At 36.2% G+C, this 21,859-nt stretch overlaps 1 protein-coding gene across 3 annotated transcripts in view; it reads left to right on the top strand.

Moving 5' to 3' along the window:
- The first annotated feature begins 2,107 nt into the window (after positions 1-2,107).
- Positions 2,108-21,859, top strand: part of ergic1 (endoplasmic reticulum-golgi intermediate compartment 1) — a 24,709-nt gene continuing 4,957 nt past the window's right edge. Inside the window, exons 1-8 of one of the 3 annotated variants that reach the window (XM_077217220.1) lie at positions 2,108-2,278; positions 8,189-8,250; positions 9,526-9,598; positions 12,975-13,069; positions 17,391-17,515; positions 18,530-18,634; positions 18,721-18,781; positions 20,377-20,477. In XM_077217220.1, the coding sequence (XP_077073335.1) occupies positions 2,259-2,278; positions 8,189-8,250; positions 9,526-9,598; positions 12,975-13,069; positions 17,391-17,515; positions 18,530-18,634; positions 18,721-18,781; positions 20,377-20,477 (642 nt within the window). In that variant the 5' untranslated portion in view covers positions 2,108-2,258. Of the gene's footprint in view, positions 2,279-8,188; positions 8,251-9,525; positions 9,599-12,974; positions 13,070-17,390; positions 17,516-18,529; positions 18,635-18,720; positions 18,782-20,376; positions 20,478-21,859 lie in introns of those variants that run through there. The other 2 variants (XM_077217219.1, XM_077217221.1) reach the window with 2 other exon arrangements.

Below are 21,859 nucleotides of genomic sequence, written 5' to 3'. Positions count from 1 at the left end.
CACGCAACAAATCATATAAAACACACATTTCAGTGAGTATTCACATTTGCATGTTCTTTTTGTAAGAAAGGGAAGTGAAAGACTGTGATGAGTGAGGCATTTCCTTGGTGTAGCAAATGTATACAATGTCATCACATTTACGGACAGATCTGCCTCCGGGCACCATGGGAAAATACTTCCATGTCCGTTTATGCCTTAACCATAAATGGGTAATTTTTGCAGATTCTGTATGTCTGGCAGCTAATTTTTTCTAGAATGTGCCCAGATATGACATAGTGAAACACTACATGATTCAAGCATCTCATCATTCAAAACCCCTGGGTAAATACTGTATATAAATATAAGATCATGGAAATGTGTATATGCACAGGGCCTAAAACTAGCTTTCAGCCACACCTGCCAATGCCTGGTGAAAATTTACCTGCCATAAATCATTTTTACTGGCCATGAAACTGTTTTTGCAAAAAACAGACAGTAATGACACCAACATTTTAGATACCAGTGAAAATTCACAATTCTCTGTTCCATTTTCAATACCTGAGATAAAACTATATAAATTTAACACATTATTAAAGACAAGACGTAAATAAGTAGACGTACAGAAGTAAATATTCGGTAATTAATAAGAACAAATAATCAAATTACAAGCAAAAGCACAAATAAATACAATATAACAAAGATATAAATTAAAAAAACTAATACTTTTCAGATTTTTCAGGTAGGTCTGAGTAGTTTTCAGGTACAGAAATTTAATAACGTAGGCATGTAAAATAACACTATATATTCTTCACTGTATAAATTAAACATTCTTATTAAAGTTACAAAAGTTATTCAGTCAAGAGCAGTGAGTGATTTCTTTTCTTTATCCTTTGTTGTTTGATTAACATTATAAACACAGACATCAGCAGGAATATTAGGCTGCTGTCACTTTAAGAGTGAATGCACTGATCTAATATACACAAGTTTACTTTCTCAACTGTTTATGTTCCCTTAAGACTTAACCGACTATGTTTACTAGGATACTCACTATGTTTTGTCATCATTTTGTGTGAATTCGTCGCTCAAGCGCAAGAAGACGTGAGAGAGAGCTCAGTTTAGTATTCGTGAGCTTTCTGTGCGAGCGCTTCGGACGCTTGAATATTTAAATTGGCAAGACTTTTGTGACGATGCAGCGCTGGCCGTCAACTGTCCTGAGTGTCGTTCAAGTTTGTTCAAGTTCATGCATTGTTAGAATTTATAAAAATATTACCTGGCTGACTGGTGAGTGACACTATTTCATTCACTCGCCAATTCCGATTTTTACTCACATTTAGTGCTTGGCAAGTGTTCATTTTATGCCCTCATATGAATACTCGATTCTGATTGGTTGTAAAGTGGCCATTGGCTTGAAGTGCGTGTAGGCTATTTCTGTAAAATATTTTATCCAGTAACGACAAACAAAAAGTTATTGGTCAATTGGAAATTCATTGTATGTGAGTGAACCCTCAAAATTCAGGTATAAAACACAAGATATATGAAGGCACGTTTATTAATTTCCAATATTTCACTTTTCTTATGTGTAATGTTGGGTTAACCCAAACCCTACATTAGTCAGTGCTTCTGAAATAAGCTATTTCTTCTATTTGAGCCACTGCTGTGTGTCTGAAATCACTGTCATATTGTATATGTCACAACTTCTGTTGAGTTTCAGACAGTTGTGAAAAATCATTACCTTTTATAATCCTGCCGGTTCATGACCCGCAATTTTAAAACCTCTTGTTTTGGAAATATAAAACTGACTTATTTTCTAAGCCTGGTTATTATAATGAGATGAAAAACAGATTTTCAGTCAAGTTAAGCAGATTTCCAGAACATTCCAGAAGGTTCCCATTATTCTCTGAAAGAGACAGAACACACCAGCGTCAGATTTACGGTTTTGTTGTTGTTGTTGTTATTGTAGAAATAATTTTTGACAGTTGGACCACATAAGCGGAAGCAAAAGCAGTTTGAACTCTGTCTCCATGGACAACACGTTAAGTTTGCACACCACAACTTATTTCTAAACCGGAAATAGAATCAGACCGCTCGCTCCCTGTCGACCAATAGGATTGTGCAAAGCGTCCTAAGCGGATGTCACATCCGGTTTGAACAGCCGGCAGGATTGAAGGAAGAGTCTGGAGTAGCCACTTTACTACTTGTGTCGTTTATTTTCAAACACTTTAAGAGTGTATAATACAGAATTATACTATAACACACTTGATTTTATTCGCGTAGTCACAATGACTTTCGATGTGCGGAGGTGAGTAGAGGTTTGAAGTGACTCGTCTTTTCCTCTAATGCATGAATCAAACACGTCCACACTAGACTCAACGGTGGTGTTTCAAAACCGAACGAGCTGCCTACTTAGACAGTGTGTGTTTAAACCAAACGAGTCTGTAATGATGTCTAGATAGGCAGCACACTTTCTTATTTCTGTATAAATGTTCTTCAACCTGTTCTTCATAACTATCTATGAAAAACTGTCTGCAGGCTTTTGATATTTGATGAAGTTGTAAATGTCTCCTTATTTAGTACTGTCCTAAATCAATCTTCACAAACACACCAAAGTTTATTTCTAAGCTAAGTTCATGTCATTTTTCCATTAGACATCACATTCATAAACCATTAATGGTACTTGTTTGAACTGTTGCTTTGTTATTGTAAGCTCACTAATTCCTGTTCATACTGGTCACACACAGACTGTATAATTATGCAAATACAAAACAGGACTCACAACATATGAAAATCACATTCATACATCATTCTGCTAAATGATTAAATGTAATTCTGCTGCTATATCCAAACCACCATTTCATTTTTTTTCTTTGGCTGGCCAAGTCTGCATTTATTTGATCATAAAAACAGTGAAATATTATTACAATTTAAAACAGCTGTTTTCTATGTGAATATACAGTAAAGTGTAATTTATTCCTGTGATCAAAGCTGTATTTTCAGCATCATTACTCCAGTCTTCAGTGTCACATGATCCTTCAGAAATCACTATAATATGATGATTTGCTGCTCAAGAAACATTTATGAATGATTATTATTATTAATTTTGAAAACAGTTGTGGACAATCTTTTCCCAGGATTCTTTGATGAATAGAAAGTTCAATTTCATTTATTTGAAATTGAATCTTTTTTAAAATTGCACATGTCTTTTCTGTAACTTTGGATTAATTGAATGCATTCTTGATGAATGAAAGTATTGATTTCTTTTATTTCTCCCCCCAAAAAATAATTATAACTGACCCCAAACTTGTTAACGGTAGAGTATACTATTTCAGATAAATGCTGTTCTTGTAAACTTTCTATTTATCAAAGAATCCTGGAAAAAATCATCATATTATACTGATTTCTGAAGGATCATGTGACACTGAAGACTGGAGTAATGATGCTGAAAATTCAGCTTTGATCACAGGAATAAATTACACTTTACTATATATTCACATAGAAAACAGCTGATTTACATTAGAATAATATTTCACAATATTACTGTTTTTTTGTATATCAATCAAATAAATGCAACCTTGGTGAACGTCAGTGTGTATATATATATATATATATATATATATATACACACCACATATATATTTACAAACGTTTATTTTAGCTGTGATTAATTGCGTTTAATCGATTTGAGAGTAGTCCAAGTTAAATTTATCTGTATTATATAGTATTATCTTATTATACGTCACATATTTCTTAAAGTCAAGATATGAGGAAAAATCTGAATTAAATCTTGTTTTATTCTCTTTGTCAGGAGCTGTAATGTAATCCAAATGCTTTTCATTTTGCATTTTTGATGTGTTATAATGTGTGTAATTTATTATTCACATGTTCCTCAAATGAAGTAAATATAAAAATAGTCCATCATGCTGAAGACATAGTTTGTCTTGAGACTGTAATATGACGGTAGACAGATTCTGGAGTAATGGATTTGTATTTCATGTATCTGGACTTTCTAAGGTTGACTTTCTGTCAACTATTTAGACAGTTGTTATTTGTATCTTTGAACATCCAGCGTTGTTGTCTTTGACTATGAAAACAATCACACAGAGCATGTGCAGATGTAAGACTGCGCGTGTTGTAATATTGCATCATGATACTTAAATACCGGTTGCTAAGGCGACGACACAAGCTTGTTTACAATAATGCTTCCTTTTAGCTGATCTGTAGACTAATGAAAGTGACAAAGAGTCCTGAAAATAAAACCGTCAGCATACATGGCTTCCTCTTCAGAAACACGCAGAGAATGGTGGCGTTTGCCTGAGAATACACTCATAAACCTCCTGCGGTGTAACACACACTATACCACAGCTCCTTCCTGTCAGCTGACCTCACAGTACGACAACTGTGCAAGTTAATCCATAAAACCTGTAATGATCCACAGCGGATTTGATCATTGGTGAATCGTAAAACAGATAATGTGCAATAAGTCTGTCTAAAATATTAGGGGTGTAACACTTCCCTCATGTCACAATTCAATACATTTCACGATACTGAACTCATGATACGATATTATCGCGATACTCCAAGACGTATGATAAAAGGTTAACAAAAAATGAACTGTTGATTAAAATGCTTAATTTGGTGTTACATTGTGTGTGTAAATGAATAGTGTTGGACTTGTTGCTGAAACCCAAAGCACAGGACAATAGAGACACCAGAATAACAATATTCATGATTCTGAAGATGAAAACACTGAATTATTTTAGATGAACATGCTTGAACTCTTTCACTGACTAGATATATTTAAAATAATATAGGACACTTTTATTTGTAACATCAGACATCTGGCATTATCAGGACACACAAATATTCCCCATTGCATTATTATACATTATATTCAACGTTATATATAGTAGTTTAATGTAGTACTGACACTAAAACTCTGAAAACTAGAATTTTTTTCTCACACAGTAATTTTTTTTTGGTGAACTATTTAATATACAATGTGCTGGCCCCTTTAAAACATGTTCGCTAGACGTTCTCCTCTATTTATCATGGATGCTACACACGTCTTCCTGCTTTTCCACTCTTTGTAATAATAATATTTTGGCACATATTTCGGTTGTATGATATGATAACATGTGTTTGTTGCTGTGGGCAGTCTCGTGTCTGACGTATTGCCTCTCAGCTGTGGGTGTTTGTTGCTGTTGTAACGCAGGAACTAATAAATATCTGACGGATATATCCGAGCCTGGGGGAACGTGTAAATGTTGCTCCTGTTATGCAACACGCTTCTATGAACTGTGTGCAGCTGTATGGAGAACCAGAGGGAATCCAAGACGCCAAACTCGTTTTACTTGCACAGTTTCTGCTTTACAAGCAAAGAGATTAACATGTTTGTAGACTGAAAGGGTTTTTTAACACTCTTTGAAATAAATTACTTTACTGACATCTATAACTGCTTCGAAGAACACCAACGAATGGCTCCAGTTATATTTACACTAGGGTTGGGAATCAAATATTGGTTATAAAATTTAATTTCAATTCCTTTTATTGATTCCTTTTGAAAGCATTTTCTTTTTGTATGCATTTTAATATGATTTTAAACCATTCAAGCGCAAGAAAACTTACAAATGAGCACAAATTCATTTGATTCAGCCATAAAATGGTTAAGAATTGTCATGATAATCATTTGTACTGGTATAAGCAGAACCATCTGAGCGTGATAATGATGCATTTCCTTAGATGGTGAGAGATGTTGTTGTTAGGCTGATCTGAATGATGGATATGTAGCGATAAAGCTTGTCACTTCTTTGGTATTTGCTGGAGAAAGTCTTAACTTTGGGGCCTGTGTTTTTCTCTTAGTCTCCTGTACCAATTCAGGTCTTTCACATCACAGCACTTTAAATGAAGACGTCAGTGCAGTTTAAGAACAGCATGTCCTTCTGGGTTTCACACAATAGGGTTAGTTGCCTTCTACATCCTGTGAGCTCTTCTCTCAGAACACTGTGAACCGTGTGTGTGTGTGTGTGTGTGTGTGTGTGTGTGTGTGTGTGTGTGTGTGTGTGTGTGTGTGTGTGTGTGTGTGGAGCTTTGAAAGGAAGTCTCCCCCTCCCGCATTGCGTCAGCTTGGGTTGTTTCAGTGCGAGAAATGCTCACAGAAATATTCACAGATGTAAGTGTTTTGGACGGTTGGAGCCGAAGGTTTCAGAGCCCAAAAAGGGCACAAGACACTTTGAGCTGGATAGTTTGGCTTTGTTTGTGAGCTCCTTAAAAAGTCAGGGATTGAACACATTCCTGAAGGTTGTGTTATGTTACGCATCGACTGTGTGCTTCGTTCTTGGTGTCGCCTCAATCGAATCGAGTGTTGATTCTTTTCTGTTAATAAACATCAGGACTTTGACAGTTTGCTGTGCAGTGTTCCTTATTTAATATGATTACAAATATCATATATTGATTCATTTTTCTGGGTGAATCAAAGAACTATATTTTTATAGTCATAGTTCATATTAGTCATATTTCACAAAAATTATCTATCCGTCCGTCCGTCATTAGCAAAGCCTAGCAACTAGCCCAGAGTTACGTCCGCAACGCTTTATCGTATTCAGACCAAAATTGGTACATGTCATCATAAGCATGACCTGAGGTTGCATGCTGCGTTTCGGCGCAGTGCCACCTACTGGTCCGGAGAAACAAAAATGGATTTTTTGCAGATAACTTCTGAACATTTTGTCCAAAAATCATAATAGTTTCGTTAGATTCGGAGCGGCAACGAGTCGAATGATATCCAAATTTCCTATCTCAGCCATTTTGGCCAATTTTGAAGTAAAATGCTGTATTTTATGACCACATTAGCGTATCGTTTCGAAACTCGGTATGGGTCATCAGCACCATGCCCTGAAGGAGCCTGGAAGTTTCGAACCAAAATCAAATATTCACATGCTTATAACTTTGGATTTGGTTGACATATTTTCACGGGAGTCATCTCTTTACATTCCTGAATCCCTGCTGAGTCCAACGGTATCAAACATGCTAGGTTTCGCCTTATGGTTTGTGTAACGTTATGATATAGTGCTTAAACAACTTTTGCGAATATCTTTGAAAACGTTAGTCTGATCGAGACGAAACCACCATAGAAAAATTGTAAACATAGGTAGTTGGCTGTATGCTAATGGCCAAATGACAAAATTTTGATAGTAAGTGGCAAAAAAATGCAAACAAAGTTGTCCAGGGGTAATTTTTTTTTTATGTTCTCATAGATATAAATATCTATAACTCCAAAACAAAATGAGATATTTTCACCAAATTTGACATACATGTATGGGCTCACTCTGAGAATTGTGTCTTTTGTTGGCGCTATAATAGAACAAAGCATGAAAGTGCCATTAACTACAATACAGTATTATGATATAAAATGCTTTACTTTGCGAATGTGTTGGTGAACGATTACGAAACTCAGTATGTGCCACCATTAAATCATATTATTAGTTGCTGTATGTATGATTCTTCAGTTGCTCATTGTTGCAGTTGGTCTGACACTCGCAGCCACGTCTTGTCTTTTCTTCTGTGCGCTTGGCCCAGATAATTGCTGCTTCCAGCTATATTGTTTAGTATTCATCTGTCATGTACTGGCTAAAACATGTTAGCGATTTGCTAATTCATGGCTTGTTTTTTTGTAAAAGACCGTATTGCCTGCTTAAAAAGCTAAAACTGCTTTAAACTTCAAACATGCCAAAATTCACCCTGACCAGCTTTATTTAGTTGTTATTGTTATATTCATGAAAATAAAAATGTCATTCTCATTACATAAATAAAAAAAACACTAACTTTGAAACAAGCAAGTGACCAAAATGGCGAACTGCAAGTAAATGAATGTTGTTTTAAAGAAGAATAGCCAGTCTGAAGGCTCTTTTCCGAGTGTGTGTGTGGTTGTGAAATGTCCATTGTGTGCTCCCCTGACCTGGGCTGTGGTCTCCGTGATGGGTGTGTGTGGACCGTGCTGAGACCCGTGGGTCGGGATTGTGAAGGGGGGTGGGTTGGGGGGGGGGGGTCGTGCCAGACTGTTGCGTCTGCTGAGACTACAGCCCATACTTCACATTCCCCAACTGCTCTGTAATGCGCCGGGAACACAATGTGCTCTCTCTCTCTCTCACACACACACACACACACACACACAGTGTTTACCGTTCTTTTCTTCCCCTCTTTCTCTTCCTTCCAGGTTCGACATCTACAGGAAAGTGCCTAAAGATCTCACACAGCCCACGTACACCGGAGCTTTCAGTGAGTGCGGATGTTTATAATGCCTATTTCCCATCATCGACCCTCATCCACTCCAATCAACCAATAACTCGCTTCACCTGGCGCTGGTTTACAGCCCGTTGCTCATCTGCCGCTTCCAGCTTTGATTCACAGTTGTGTTTGTCCCGAACCAATTTGCTGACTCAGTTTCTAGTTTCCTAACTGTTGTCCTGCATATATGCCTCATTGTTCCCTCATTTTTCGCAAGGATGGATGTTTGTAAAGCTAGGTGTTGCTGTTTGACTCACGATGATATGATACACACACTCATTACTATGGCCCTGTCCTTTGTTGTTGTGGCCTCGAGGGAATTACTTCATGTTTAGTCATGTTTGCCGAGACCAACCCTAAACACGACCTAAATTTTTAGCAGCTAAACCGGTTCTGCATGTGAATAAGATACCAGGGTAAATATCTGGGGTTTGAAAAGTAAACAGACGGGGCTTTTTGGTTAGATAATGTAATCTGTTCAAACTTTTTAAAGCTTTTCCTTAGTTAACAAAACGGAAACGGGAAAGAAAAATCAATAGTCTCTTCTTTGATTTAATCAACTGTGTTTTTAAAGTTAATAAAAAGGAAGGGAAACAGACAATAAGCTAAAATCAATGTGATTTAATCAACACTGTGTTTAAAAAATATAACGTCGTCCGTCTAGTTTAATCGACTGTCTTCAAAGCTTTTTAGTGTGGTTAATATAACTACAGTAAACTGAAAGGAAAATCAATCATTGACATGTAAAGTGTTGTTAAATCTTTCCCAGTATTATCCTCATTAAAGTGGAACAAGTGATATAACTCTTGATGAACCTGAGTCCGTGAACGAATGTGTCATGGCGACACGCCTTATTGTTTGTGTTATAGCTAAACATTAGCTTGTGTAAACTGGAATGAACCGGAGTTTCAGGATGACGTGTCGACCACAGAGTCACATGACCCTGAGAGTCACTGGAGACGGTGCCCATGTAAATATGCACTAGCTTCTTCTTACTTTGACTCATCTGGTCACACGTTGAACTTAGTACCGATTACGTTAACCAGAGAAATAAAGCCACGCACATTAATGTGCCTTATGCAACGGCCTGTTGACTTTCACATACACTCATTTTGCATAGTCAGACATAATTTAGAGAAATTATGTCACTGCTAATGGGTTGATGTCAGCAAACACACTGAAAATGTTACTTTAGGATGAAAAAAGTGAAGATAACTGCACAACAGCTCACTAATGTTTTTTTTGTACCTTTTCTAATCCCCTCAGTTTCCATATGCTGCTGCGTCTTCATGTTGTTCCTCTTCCTCTCAGAACTGACAGGATTCATCGCTACAGAAATGTATGTATGAACGCTGTAATCAAAAGGGCCTGTGCTGAGATTATAATCAAGAAAAAAGGTTAGGTTTTTTCTAACCTAACCTAACCTCTGGTTTAAAATCTAAAAATGGTATCATAAATTTAGCTACTTTTTAAAAAGGGTGTCACACTTTTTTTTATTTTTTTAAAAGCTTTTTTATTTTTTATTTAAAGCTTTTCACATTTTTACAGAACAACCACCCCATGCCAGCATACAAGTAACAAGTAAACAAAGTAAATAAATAATAATAATATAAATAAATAAACAATAATGATAAATGTCTATATACTGTATACATATGTAGAAGTACATATACACACATACACATATAAATGTTCATACATACATATAAATATATATATATATATATATATATATATACAGATACACATTGCAAACCTCTACATACACATATAAAGTGTGTCCCACTTTATATTAGGTCTCTTTAACCCTTTAAGTGTCCTGCCCCCCCCCCCCCTCCTTTTTTTTGAATAGTCATGAAAATGCACTTTTCGAGTTTAAATGGTTATAATTCAAGTATTCATTGGAATATAGATGTGAGATTGGTCTTGTTTTAAAGAAGAAATTTGTTAGATTTTTGTAGACGTGAAATAAATTAAGTTAAACAGAAAAAAAGTTATAGAAGTTTGAGTTTATGAAAATGTACAATGTAAAAATGTAATTATTCATATTTTATATAAAATATATATTTTCAAAACATGGTGGACTCTAAAACTGCAAGTAAATCACAGCCAACAATCTGAACAAGTTGTGTTTCAAATTTTAGGTTAATATCTGAAAAAATGAGCTTTCAGTGCGAGTGTGTGTGGGCGCAGTAACACACTCTTCCACTAGGTGAACACCAGACTCCATTACTGCACATATAAGGGCGCCTCCATTTCCATGTGTTTTGAGTGATCTGAACCATTATTTCAACAATTGTCATACAATTTATGAAGTAGACATCCTATTCAGAAGTAGTATGGAAAGTTTGGCATATTTCAATATGAATTCAACCTCTAATAAACGCATAAAAAGAACACGTATGTGTGTTATAGCTCGCTGCCACATCACAAATGGTGTAGCAAATTGATAAATTATGGCTCCTCTGTAATTTATTTTGAAAATCAGTCACCAAATATGGAAACTAGAGATTGTAAGCTGTCAAAAACGATATATAGATTAGTTTAGGTTTAGTATAGGATATTACTGTTTTAAATATGTAATGGCGATGGGCCCACCGGTGTAATAGCTACTATATAATAACAACAGCGGAGAAAGCATTTGAATTCGCCACTGAAGTAATAACGCTGCGAAATCTAGTGAGAAGCATTCAAATGTCTCTGTTATTAATGGATGAAACAGTGCTGACGTGGAAACCAGGAGAAACATTGTGCCATGATGAACAAGTCCACAGATCAGCAACATTCACCATGGGTTTACTGTGGTAACACTCACTGTAACCTTGGAAGTTTGGCAGGAATAGTAAAATGCTTTCAAGCACATCACACATCTTTTCCCAGCACTTTATTTAACATTATTTGTTCATCCTTCAAAGATTATCATCATTTCTAAAAGTTTCAAGATGTAGGAAAACTCACACTTATTTAAAGATAATATTTCTTTTAATACAATTATTAATTTTTTTAAATCGAGGAAATTTCTCTGGCATTTCTTCCTGTATTGAAAACGTACGTAGCGTGACACCACTGTGTCGTATCAAACCGAACCGTGAATGTTGTGAGCCGTTACACCACTGCTTATTACAGATGATGATCTGCCTCAAAGTTTGCCTTGATTGCGCTACGTTCACACTTTTACACTGCACACATTTGGTAACATTTTATTTAAGTTGGAGAGTTTCTTTAACACTTACTTTTTTATCTTCATATGAGACATAAAGAAGATATTTTTGTTCAAATTTTTATTTTTGACTGCTAAAACTAATATAATTTGCCTTAATAATGTGGTAAAAAAACAGTGGTTTAAATTCAAACTTTTCTACTTGTCTTTAAAAAAAAAAGTTTATAAAAAAATCTATTCTTTGTGAATGTGCGAGACTTAAAGTCCCCCTGTAGTCAATAATTGTATCCCTTAAAACTCATCTTTGATCACCAAAATTACATATTTAAATGTTTTTTTCCTTTCCATGCCTTTAAATAGCTTAAATGTAACTCATTTAGTATATGTGGTTGAATATGCAAATGAGCCCCGCCTCCACTCACTGACGAGCACACGTTGATCTGATTGGTTACAAGGTAGTTTGTGATGTCAGAAACACCAGCGATTTCAAACCGTGTTTTTGAGACTGTCTTTGGTTCACTGCAGTTTTAAGCAGAAAATACTCAGCAATGCTGTCGACTTATGAATTTACACATGGTTTGTTTTTAAAGCATATTAAAAACACCACATAGACATATAAACAACATTAAAAGGTGGATTTTCACCACAGGGGACTTTAAGAATCATTAGCCGTTATAGGGAAATAACTAGAAGAGTAACAAAGTGCAGTCAACTGTAAAACCATTTGTGCTACAAACCATTGTTTCTGATAATAAATTAATATGTTAATAATATATTAATATAATAACAAATACCAGTTTGTCAATATGAAGCAGCATAACAGAGAGTTTTTAAGAAGCTTAAATAAATGGAAGTGAATGAGACCTACAAATGGCGTTTCGGCTCTAATGTTAAAAATAAGGTAGTTTGTGTGTTATTTCGTCCACTTCATTTCTACAATAGTCTCATCCTTTTATTTATTGACTAAAAGTTTTGTTATTATTGTTTAAAATAAGCAGTGAAGCAGTTCTGTTTAAAAATCTTAATGTTTGAAAATGTTTTCCCACTCACAATCAATGTCAATGGTGCAACCAACTTGAAGCTATTTTGTTGTAGTGACAAGAAAGTCCTAAAACAGGAAATGATGTCACAGAGATCACTCTTAAAAATATGATGTTTTGAGCTTTTTATGACATTTGTTTATTTAAATGCTTCAACCTCGAGACCGGGTCAGGATATTCATGACTCCTTTTTTATTTTATTTTATTTTTTTAATAAAAATATTTATTAAAGTTTGTAAAAATGTTTAACTTTCAAATGAATCTTGAGATGTTTTTAATCTGCATTCACACTGACTTTCTGACCCAAGTTTGTCCTCAGTTTGACACCAGACATAGACTTTGGTGTCTGTTTGTCAACTTCTTTCATGTGTTCATCGGGGGAAGTGAGGAAACGAAAATTGCAGTTAATGTAACTTTGGCATTTTACTGTCAAGTGTAGATATTTAATTTTAGCAGATGACCTTTCCGGATGGCTAACTGCGTCTAATGCATGTATTGTCATGTGTGTTTTACAGAGTAAATGAACTGTATGTGGATGACCCTGATAAGGACAGTGGGGGGAAGATAGAAGTGAGTTTAAACATCAGTTTGCCAAACTTACACTGTGATTGTGAGTATATACATAAAATACATAAATACTCTTCTGAATGATGTTTTTCTATCCACATGTGCGTCACATAATGTTATGAGTGTTGTTGTTCGGAGAGTTAGCTGCGAGTTTACTGTTGGTATGGGATGTTAATTCATTGACGTAGATTATGATAGGAAACGATGCACAATGGCCTCCCACACACGACAGTCTCGGTCTGAGTGTCGTGTTCATGCATTGCTTGGGTTTTCTCACAGACGGATTAGCATAAACCTTTCGCCTCAATCAGACGCGTTGTTTTGAAACTCAACAGGAAATCATATGGTCGTACGTGAGCAAGCGTATGAGGAAATGCCATTTTTATATTTGTTAATGCATCTGCACAAAGATTTGACAAACATTATGTGATAGCCTATGTTTGCGTAAATGATTCAGTCACATAAATCTTTTCCTATTGTGACTCAATAGATAGTCACTAGTTATTTGGATTGGGGCTGGGCAATCAAATGACTTTGCTGGTGAAATAAAATCATTTTTTATTTGTATACTGTCATGCACTCTAAATAGTTAAATATTCCTCCTTGTTAATTTAGTGGAAACTGCGGTAATATTTAAAAAAATATATTAATCAGCTTTTAGATGAATCAAATTTGTAAATGTGTATTAAATATTTTGAATGTGACTGTTTTGTCAAAATATATTGGGAAAAATATGATTTTATAGCTTATCATATACAAGATCTCAGCAATTACATAAATATTGAGAGATTTGAGAGAAAAAAGATTTGTTGCTGTATCTCCAAGCCCTAATTAGGATCATAGAACAATGGATCCAGTGATTACTTTCACTAAACATTTAATCATTCAGCATCAGCAGACACTTTTATCCAAAGCAATGTATATTTAACCCAACATAGAAGCAGTTAAAGGGACAGTTCACCCAAATATGATGAGATTCTGTCATCGTTCGCTCACCCTCAAGTTGTGCCAAACCTGAATGAATTTCTTTCTTCTGGTGAACAGAAAAGATACTTTAAAGAATATGGGTGATCAAACATACTATACTAGAAGTCAATGGGATTCATCAGCTGTTGGGTTACCGACATTAATCAGAATACCTTCTTTTGTGTTCAGCAAAAGAAAGAAATTCATACAGGTTTAGAGGTGAGGGTGAGTAAATACTGATTCAACTCATCGTCATGTTAATCTAAAAAAAAAAAATTGAAACTTTGTTGCGCCTTAATATATATCAAAGTTGAAATTTATTTGGAAAGTGGCTTGAGGATTGTGTCTCTGAATGTCAGCCCCCTCAGAGGAACTGTGGTCACCTCTGATGTCACTTTGGGCAGATCCTCAAAAGTTTGGAAAGACATTTGCAAGCGGCTGTTTCACACACATTACACAAAGGCCAAATTATGTTCAGAACAACATCTTGTGCCGTTCTCATGGGTGAGAAATAGAGGTTTTGCCTATTATGGAAGACGTTTTTCTTTTAAATGGAGCATGTGTGACTGAAACCCAAGTTTTTCTGCCCTTGTTATGAGTCATGAAGACAAGCCTCACTGTGAGCCGAATGATAATAATGAATAATGACCTAATTTACTGTTTTCAAACAGCCTTCTGAAGCACAAGGAGATATTGAGCTTTACATTTTCTGAAGAATGTGTCAGAGGGCATTTCCCATGAAAATAGGCTGGTTGCTAGGGCTTGAAATGTTTGAGTGGTTGCTAAGGTGCTGTGGTTGGTTTTCTACCGGTTATTTAGTGGCTTTTTCAAGTTTTTTTGCTCACTTTATTGTCTTCTAGATGAAAAGTCTGATTATAAGAGCAATAATATTGTATACATTAATCAGTAGTCATAAGTCATTCAAATTAATTCCATAGTAGATGATAATTGATGATACATTTCATGAGAAATCCTCAGAAACTGATGTTTTCCATAAAACTACATGGGGCTTTTCATGCTGTTACCATTACTGTGCTGAATTATTTATTTCTGTAGACATACACATCGTTCCCTCCTTTACAACGTCACTTTTCAACACTCGTGTGTTTATGTGGAAAATGTGGATGCTTTTTCCTTTCTGCGCTTGCTGAGAAAACCATGCAAAACCTTAAGTATTCTGGGCACACGTCAGTTTGCACTTAAAAGGGCAATTAAATGTTTCCATTCGCACATTTACCCCTTAACAAGTGGAGATCGTGTGGTTGTAGTTTACTGGATTGAGTCTAAGCTGTTGATGTTGGGTTTGAGTCTCCAAGTGTCTGATCAGTATTGAGCGACCAGAGCAGCGTCACTGGAAATTGTCAAACTCCCTGGAAAACCTTTAATGGAGTCATTCTTCCATTCAGTTTCTCATGAATCGTAATCTTACCTGTCATCATAAGAGGAAAGAGCCAGTGTTGCTTTCATAGGAAGGCAGTCTTAAAATAGCATTGGGCTACAGGACAACATGCTCTGAGTGTAAGCGTCAGAAGATCTGCTACGACACACTGGGAAAGGTCGAATAAACAGATGTGCATTATTTGTTTCAGGATTTTTGTTCGGGATAGCTCACCCAATAACTGTCAAGATCCAAAAAACTCTATAGGCCCGGGTTACACCTTGATGTGTTTTGGTCGATCGGATCACAAGTAGGCGAGGGACACACACTCCCGTTTACACCTGGTGTTTTAATATCTTTTGTCCACTTTCATCCACTTCTGTCCTGATTTCTTCGAGGGGAGGGTCTGTGGGCGGGGGAATATCAACTAGTTTTGTGGTGTGGGTCTACGTATTTTATAATGTTAACTTCAAATAATAGTAATTTAAAGATGTGGTAGCATTGGATCTGGACGGGAAGGATAACTCTGGGATTCTGTCTTCTCACACCGCAACACAAGTTCGTGGATATGAGTGTTGTGATTTTGGTTTCATATTGCATATCATTACATTATGGTAATCAGTACATAATGGTATTTACCAGTGTGTTGCGTTCAAGTGCTTTTGTTGTCGTAATATGGTAAAAAGATGGAGATCCAGACCTGTTATTTAGCTAAAACTATTTTAGATTGCTTAAGTCATCTGCTACAGCAAGAAGATTATTTATCAAAACTAAAACGGTAAATAATATGCTGTATATTTTCTAGGTCATGAATAGTACATATTTTTACCATTCACGACTTGAATCTTGAATTGGAGCGTTGCTCTCTGCCATTTTGAAAAGGTCAAAGGTTATCTCTTCTCGGCAACTCGCGCATCAAAATATACAACGAGCTGCCCAGTGGAAAATACCACATGAGGGGGTGTTCATGTGCATTTTCCACGTCGGCTTTTGGTATTTACCATAATTACCACAGCACATGAACGCACCATCAATCACTGAAAACCTGCCGTTACTCTCAGATGTCGTTCACACTCGCCTCGACCTTAAACACCAGTCTGTTTTCTTCTTGTATGTTGTTGAGTGCACTGCGTTTCCAGATTCATGCAGATTAAACCGTTTTCACATCCACCAGGAATTGTTTTAGATGTACTTTTCCTTTTAATTAACATCCCGAAAGTATTTGGACACTTGAGTCAAACTTTAAAATTTCTGAATGTTATTACAAGAGAAAATATCAAATTAAGTGTTCCACCAAAGCAATGTTTGATTTTTAAACAGATGTTATAAAATCTAATCCTTTTTAATGTCTTAAGTGTTCCTGTGCTTTTTTGGGACCTCTGTACAGTCAAACCAAACATTATTCAGACACCAGATATCATTTGTGATGTTTTTTGTTTACTAGTGTGTGCAGGACACTATAGTTCATTTATGTAAGTGAGGAGAGCAAAATACAGTAAACTGTGACATATTATACCCAGAAATTCTTCATACAGTGAAAAATTTGGGACCAAAAATGATTCCGACACTTTGAGCTGATCATGTTTTGCTGAAGTGTTTTTTCTTTAATTGCTAATGCACATTTTTACAGCACAGACTGAACAACATGAAGCATTGCTTGGTGATTGGTTGAGCTAAACTGGTATTGTCTAATTGTGTAGTTAATTTTAACAGCTGACAGATATTCAACATAATTCATGTGTGTGAGAGTCCAACAGAAGGATGGACAAAACCAGTGAAATATCAACTGATTTAATAACTCATTTTATTACCATTTTCTAAACTATAGTGAATAAACTGATAATGTGAGAAATGTTGAAGTGTCTGAATACATTTTGGTTTGACTGTACATCTTCTTCACTGGTAATGTTGTTGAAGAAACTGTCCTTTTGTTCAATGTAAATGAAACCTGTTCCTCTCCAACCGTGTGTATTTGTGTCCCGCTCTCTTCCTCTGTCCTCCTCTGTGTGTGTGTTTGCAGTGGTGGGTTTGGACATCCAGGACGAGATGGGCCGGCATGAAGTGGGTCACATAGAGAACTCCATGAAGATGCCTCTTAACAACGGCCACGGGTGCCGCTTTGAAGGAGAGTTCAGTATTAATAAAGTAAGAGACGCTTGACGTCACTTGAACTCGGGTGTTGAATGTTTCCTGTGGAACTGCTCATCGTAAGACTAGAAGCCGTATGAAGTTTCACTGGCGTCCTTGTAGACTGAAACCATTTTCGCTTTCTCTCTAATGGAGATTGTATCTGATGTGTTTGATAACTAGGCGTGCAACGGATCAGTTGATCCACGGTTCGGCACATTCACGCATTAACTGCTAAATGTAACCATCATAGGGTGAAAGTTTATTATTTGGACTTGTTTTGTCTTGCCAATTTACACATTCAAACAATTTTAAGCACAGAAGAAGAGGCGAACGTTGGGACTCGCGCGTTATCTAGAGAGAGATGTGTGTTTCAGAGAGCGCTCGAACACCGAACAGGAATTGATCTATCTTTCGCATTTCCTTGCCCTTAAACGGACACATAAATTAAAAGTATGTCTAAATACCCGTCTCTGCAAGTATTCTCTCAGTTATGTCATAAGTGAACAGTTGAGAAAGATACGGATGTTTGTCAGTTTTTTCGGTCTGTGCATTCGGTCCTAAAGTGACAGCAGCCTAATATTCCGACTGTCGTCTGTGTCCTTTAATATTAATAAAACAACAAAATACATCTTTAACAAATATTAAACAGCTTTATTATTTGTTTCTACAGTAAAAAAAAAATAGTGTTATTTTATATTTAGGCTTAATTATTAATTTCTGTACCTGAATACTACTGTTAGACTTGGTAACTCTGTTATTTAGTATTCATCTCTGCTTGTAATGTGTGTATTTGTTCTTCTTTAATTACTGAATGTTCACTTGTTTTTATTAAAGTTTGAACTTTATCAGTTAGGCTAGTAGTCTTTGGTGTAGTATCGAAGAACGTCAAGTGAGCTTTAAGTAATAAATGAAAAGCACATTTTTTTGGCTTATCCAAAAAATGATCCGATCCGTAGCTCAAAAACCGAACGGTGAATTTCGTGATCCGATCCAGCACTGCTGATACCTTGTGTTGTTGTTGTTGTTCAGGTTCCAGGAAACTTCCACGTGTCGACACACAGCGCGACCGCTCAGCCGCAGAGCCCTGACATGACCCACGTTATACACAAACTGGCCTTCGGGGAGAAGCTCCAGGTCGGCACGCCTAGATCTGTCAGTAAGAAATAAAGGACGATGTAAAATCAACTTGAATAAGTCATTGTGATGTCGTTCAATTGCAGGTGCAACATGTCCAGGGGGCCTTTAATGCGTTAGGGGGAGCCAACAGACTTCAGTCCAATGGTATGTCATTTAGCCTTCTATATATATAGCCTGGGTCAGTGATGTGACGCGGTGAAAAAAAACGGTAATGTGTAATGTTGCTGTTTGAACATAAACAACATCTGCAAAGTTTCGACACTCAAAGTTCAAAGCAAAGGGAGATATTTTCTTTTACAGAAATCACTTTTTAAGGATTACAACAAATGGCTGGTAGAGACTACACCACATTCCTCCCGGATTAGTGACATCACTAACCCTAACATTTACATAAACCCCGCCCCCAGGACACGATTTATAGATTATCATGACAGAATATGCTAATCAATGACTAGAAGATAGTTAACTCCACATCAGCAACATAAATTAATCAACTAACCATTCAGAAACGTCCTGTTGCTCTACATGTTGTCACTTCTTGAGTCTCTTTCTGACTCCAGTTTGAACATAAAAGGCTAAAAGTTTTTGAAATATTCAGTGCATGTCTGTGTTAAAGGTAAAAGGACACGAGCTGTTGAAGCTCCGCCCCCTGTGCCGGTAGCAGCAGCTCATTTGCATTTAAAGGGACAGACATAAAAACTCTGCAAATTTAACATGCGGTATAAAAATATCGGTGGGGTATTTTGAGCTAAAACTTCACATACACACTCTGGGGACATCAGAGACTTATGCCATTATACAACCCCTTTAACAAATGGAACCTTATTGTAAAGCCTTTGTATTGTAAACTTTTTACCATAAAAGTTAATTATTATTGTTTATGAACATATAAATGTTCATAAACATATAGGGGGGGAGGGAGCATAAAACAGGAAGTGATATCATGACTGTGTGTCGAGGGCAATAAATCTCATGAAATATTGGGCAAGGCTGGTTGTTCATTCAGAGTGACTTGCTAAAAATTTAATGATTTTTTATTTTTATTTTGAATTATAAGTAACATACCAAAATGAAATACTTTGAGTTCAGAGTTTGTTCAAACCCGTAAGAATGAGCAAGAGCACAGCACTATTGCCAGATCGTCCGTTTGTAGACTCGTGTAACTGAGAGCGTCAAACCAGCCAACACAAGTCGCACGGATTGTATTACAAAACAGCACAGAAATAGTAGAGAAGACCTACGTCACTCGAATTAAATAATCTACCATCCTGTCTGGGACATTAAACTGACAGATCTGCAAGAAAAACACTGTATATACACTACCAGTCAAAAGTTACGGGTCCGTAAGATTTTTAATGTTTTTAAAAGAAGTCTCTTCTGCTCACCAATGCCGCATTTATTTGATTAAAAATACAACAACAACAACAAAAAACAGTAATATTGTGAAATATTATTCAAATGTAAATCATCTGTTTTCTATGTGAATATATAGTAAAGTGTAATTTATTTCTGTGATCAAAGCTGAATTTTCAGCATCATTACTCCAGTCTTCAGTGTCACATGATCCTTCAGAAATCACTATAATATGATGATTTGATGATTAATCAAATAAATGCAGTCTTGGTGAGCAGAAGACACTTCTTTTAAAAACATTAAAAATCTTACCGATCCAAAACCTTTGTTTGGTGGTGTGTGTGTAACTTCCACAGAAATAAAGCCATGCACTTGTGTTTCTTCAGCTTTAGCGTCTCACGATTACATTCTCAAGATCGTCCCGACGGTGTACGAGGACCTGGGAGGCAAGCAGAGGTTTTCCTACCAGTACACCGTGGCAAACAAGGTAATCTAAGACACACACACACACACACACACACACACACACGTAAAGTCTAAATATATGAGCGCGCTGTGCTGATGCCTGTGGTTTCCATCGACTCTGGGTGATTTATGGCTCTCTTTTATGAAGCACCATCAAGCATTTAACACCTCTGAGACACTCGGAGGACGTGTGCAGTGACAGTATGTGTGTGTCGGGGAGTGCAGAGATGTGTGTTAGTGTGAGCTCCGGGGTTGTGCAGAGATGTGTGTTAGTGTGAGCTCCGGGGTGAGGACGTACTGAGAAACGGTCCTCTGTGTCCGAGTCTCTCCAGCAGCTGGTTTGATATTTGTGCGATTGTAGATGTTTATAGAGTGATCTTCAGCCATGCTCACATCTTTCTTTAATCGAATCGCTTCAGGCCAAGGGCTGTGTGTGTTTTATGAGAGTAATGAGCCCATAGTTGTGGCCAGTTATATTTGACATTGAAATTGAATCAGTTTTAGTGGCGGTGAAGGCAGATTGAGTGTGTGTTTCCTCACACAGTTGGAGTACTTTTGTTGTTGTTGTTGTTTTTGTTTTTTTCCCCTTTTGTTTTGGGGTTTCACATAATCCATACATTTTTACCCATTTAGAATTTTTATTAGGTTATGTTATTCTAAAACGAAGTGGTTTTGAAATAAATAGGCCTAATACTAATAAAAAACACTTGATCAACTTCTGTCTTGACAATCTGACGGCAGGTTGAAGGTCACATTAAAACACTCGTCTCCCATTTCTCCACTCCCGTCTGTTTATATTGTGAATTTAAAAATGAAATGGTAGTTCAGCAGAGAGGTAATAATAAAATTACATCATGTATTATTTTTATTTCAGATATTATTTATGATAATAATAATTAATTTTATTTATAGGTGCCTTTCTGAACACTCAAGGTCACCTCACTAAACATAATAAAACAGTATAAAATGAACAACTATAATTACAGTGCATAAAAATCAAGGTACATAACAACTGAAAACAAAGATTGAGAGAGTGATTACGTGGGATATGCCAGTATAAAAAGATTTGTTTTCAGGCGGGATTTAAAAATGCAAAAATAAATAACATGAAGTAAAATCAATGCATTTAATCAAAACCTTAAAGCATGTCCTGTTTAAGTTCAAATATATTACATTTAGGTAGTTTGTAAATATTATAATACGTAATTCTCTGCCTTTGGTTATAAAATGTACCTTTTAAACATCTAATGCTGCTATTATAAATGAATGCATAAACTACAATCTGTATGTTTGTTTTCATTTATGCCCTTTTTCACAAGATGTAATATAAATCGCAAGAATGTGTCTGAAGTTTCCGCTCAAAATACCCCCAGATCATTTTTTATAGCTTAATAAATTTGCTCC

The sequence above is a fragment of the Siphateles boraxobius genome, unplaced genomic scaffold (genome assembly GCF_051911475.1).
Source record: "Siphateles boraxobius isolate OS27281-9 unplaced genomic scaffold, OSU_SipBor_1 70, whole genome shotgun sequence".
NCBI lineage: Eukaryota > Metazoa > Chordata > Actinopteri > Cypriniformes > Leuciscidae > Siphateles > Siphateles boraxobius.
The sequence above is the reverse complement of the archived record's forward strand: the minus strand, read 5'-3'. Positions and strand labels throughout refer to the sequence as shown.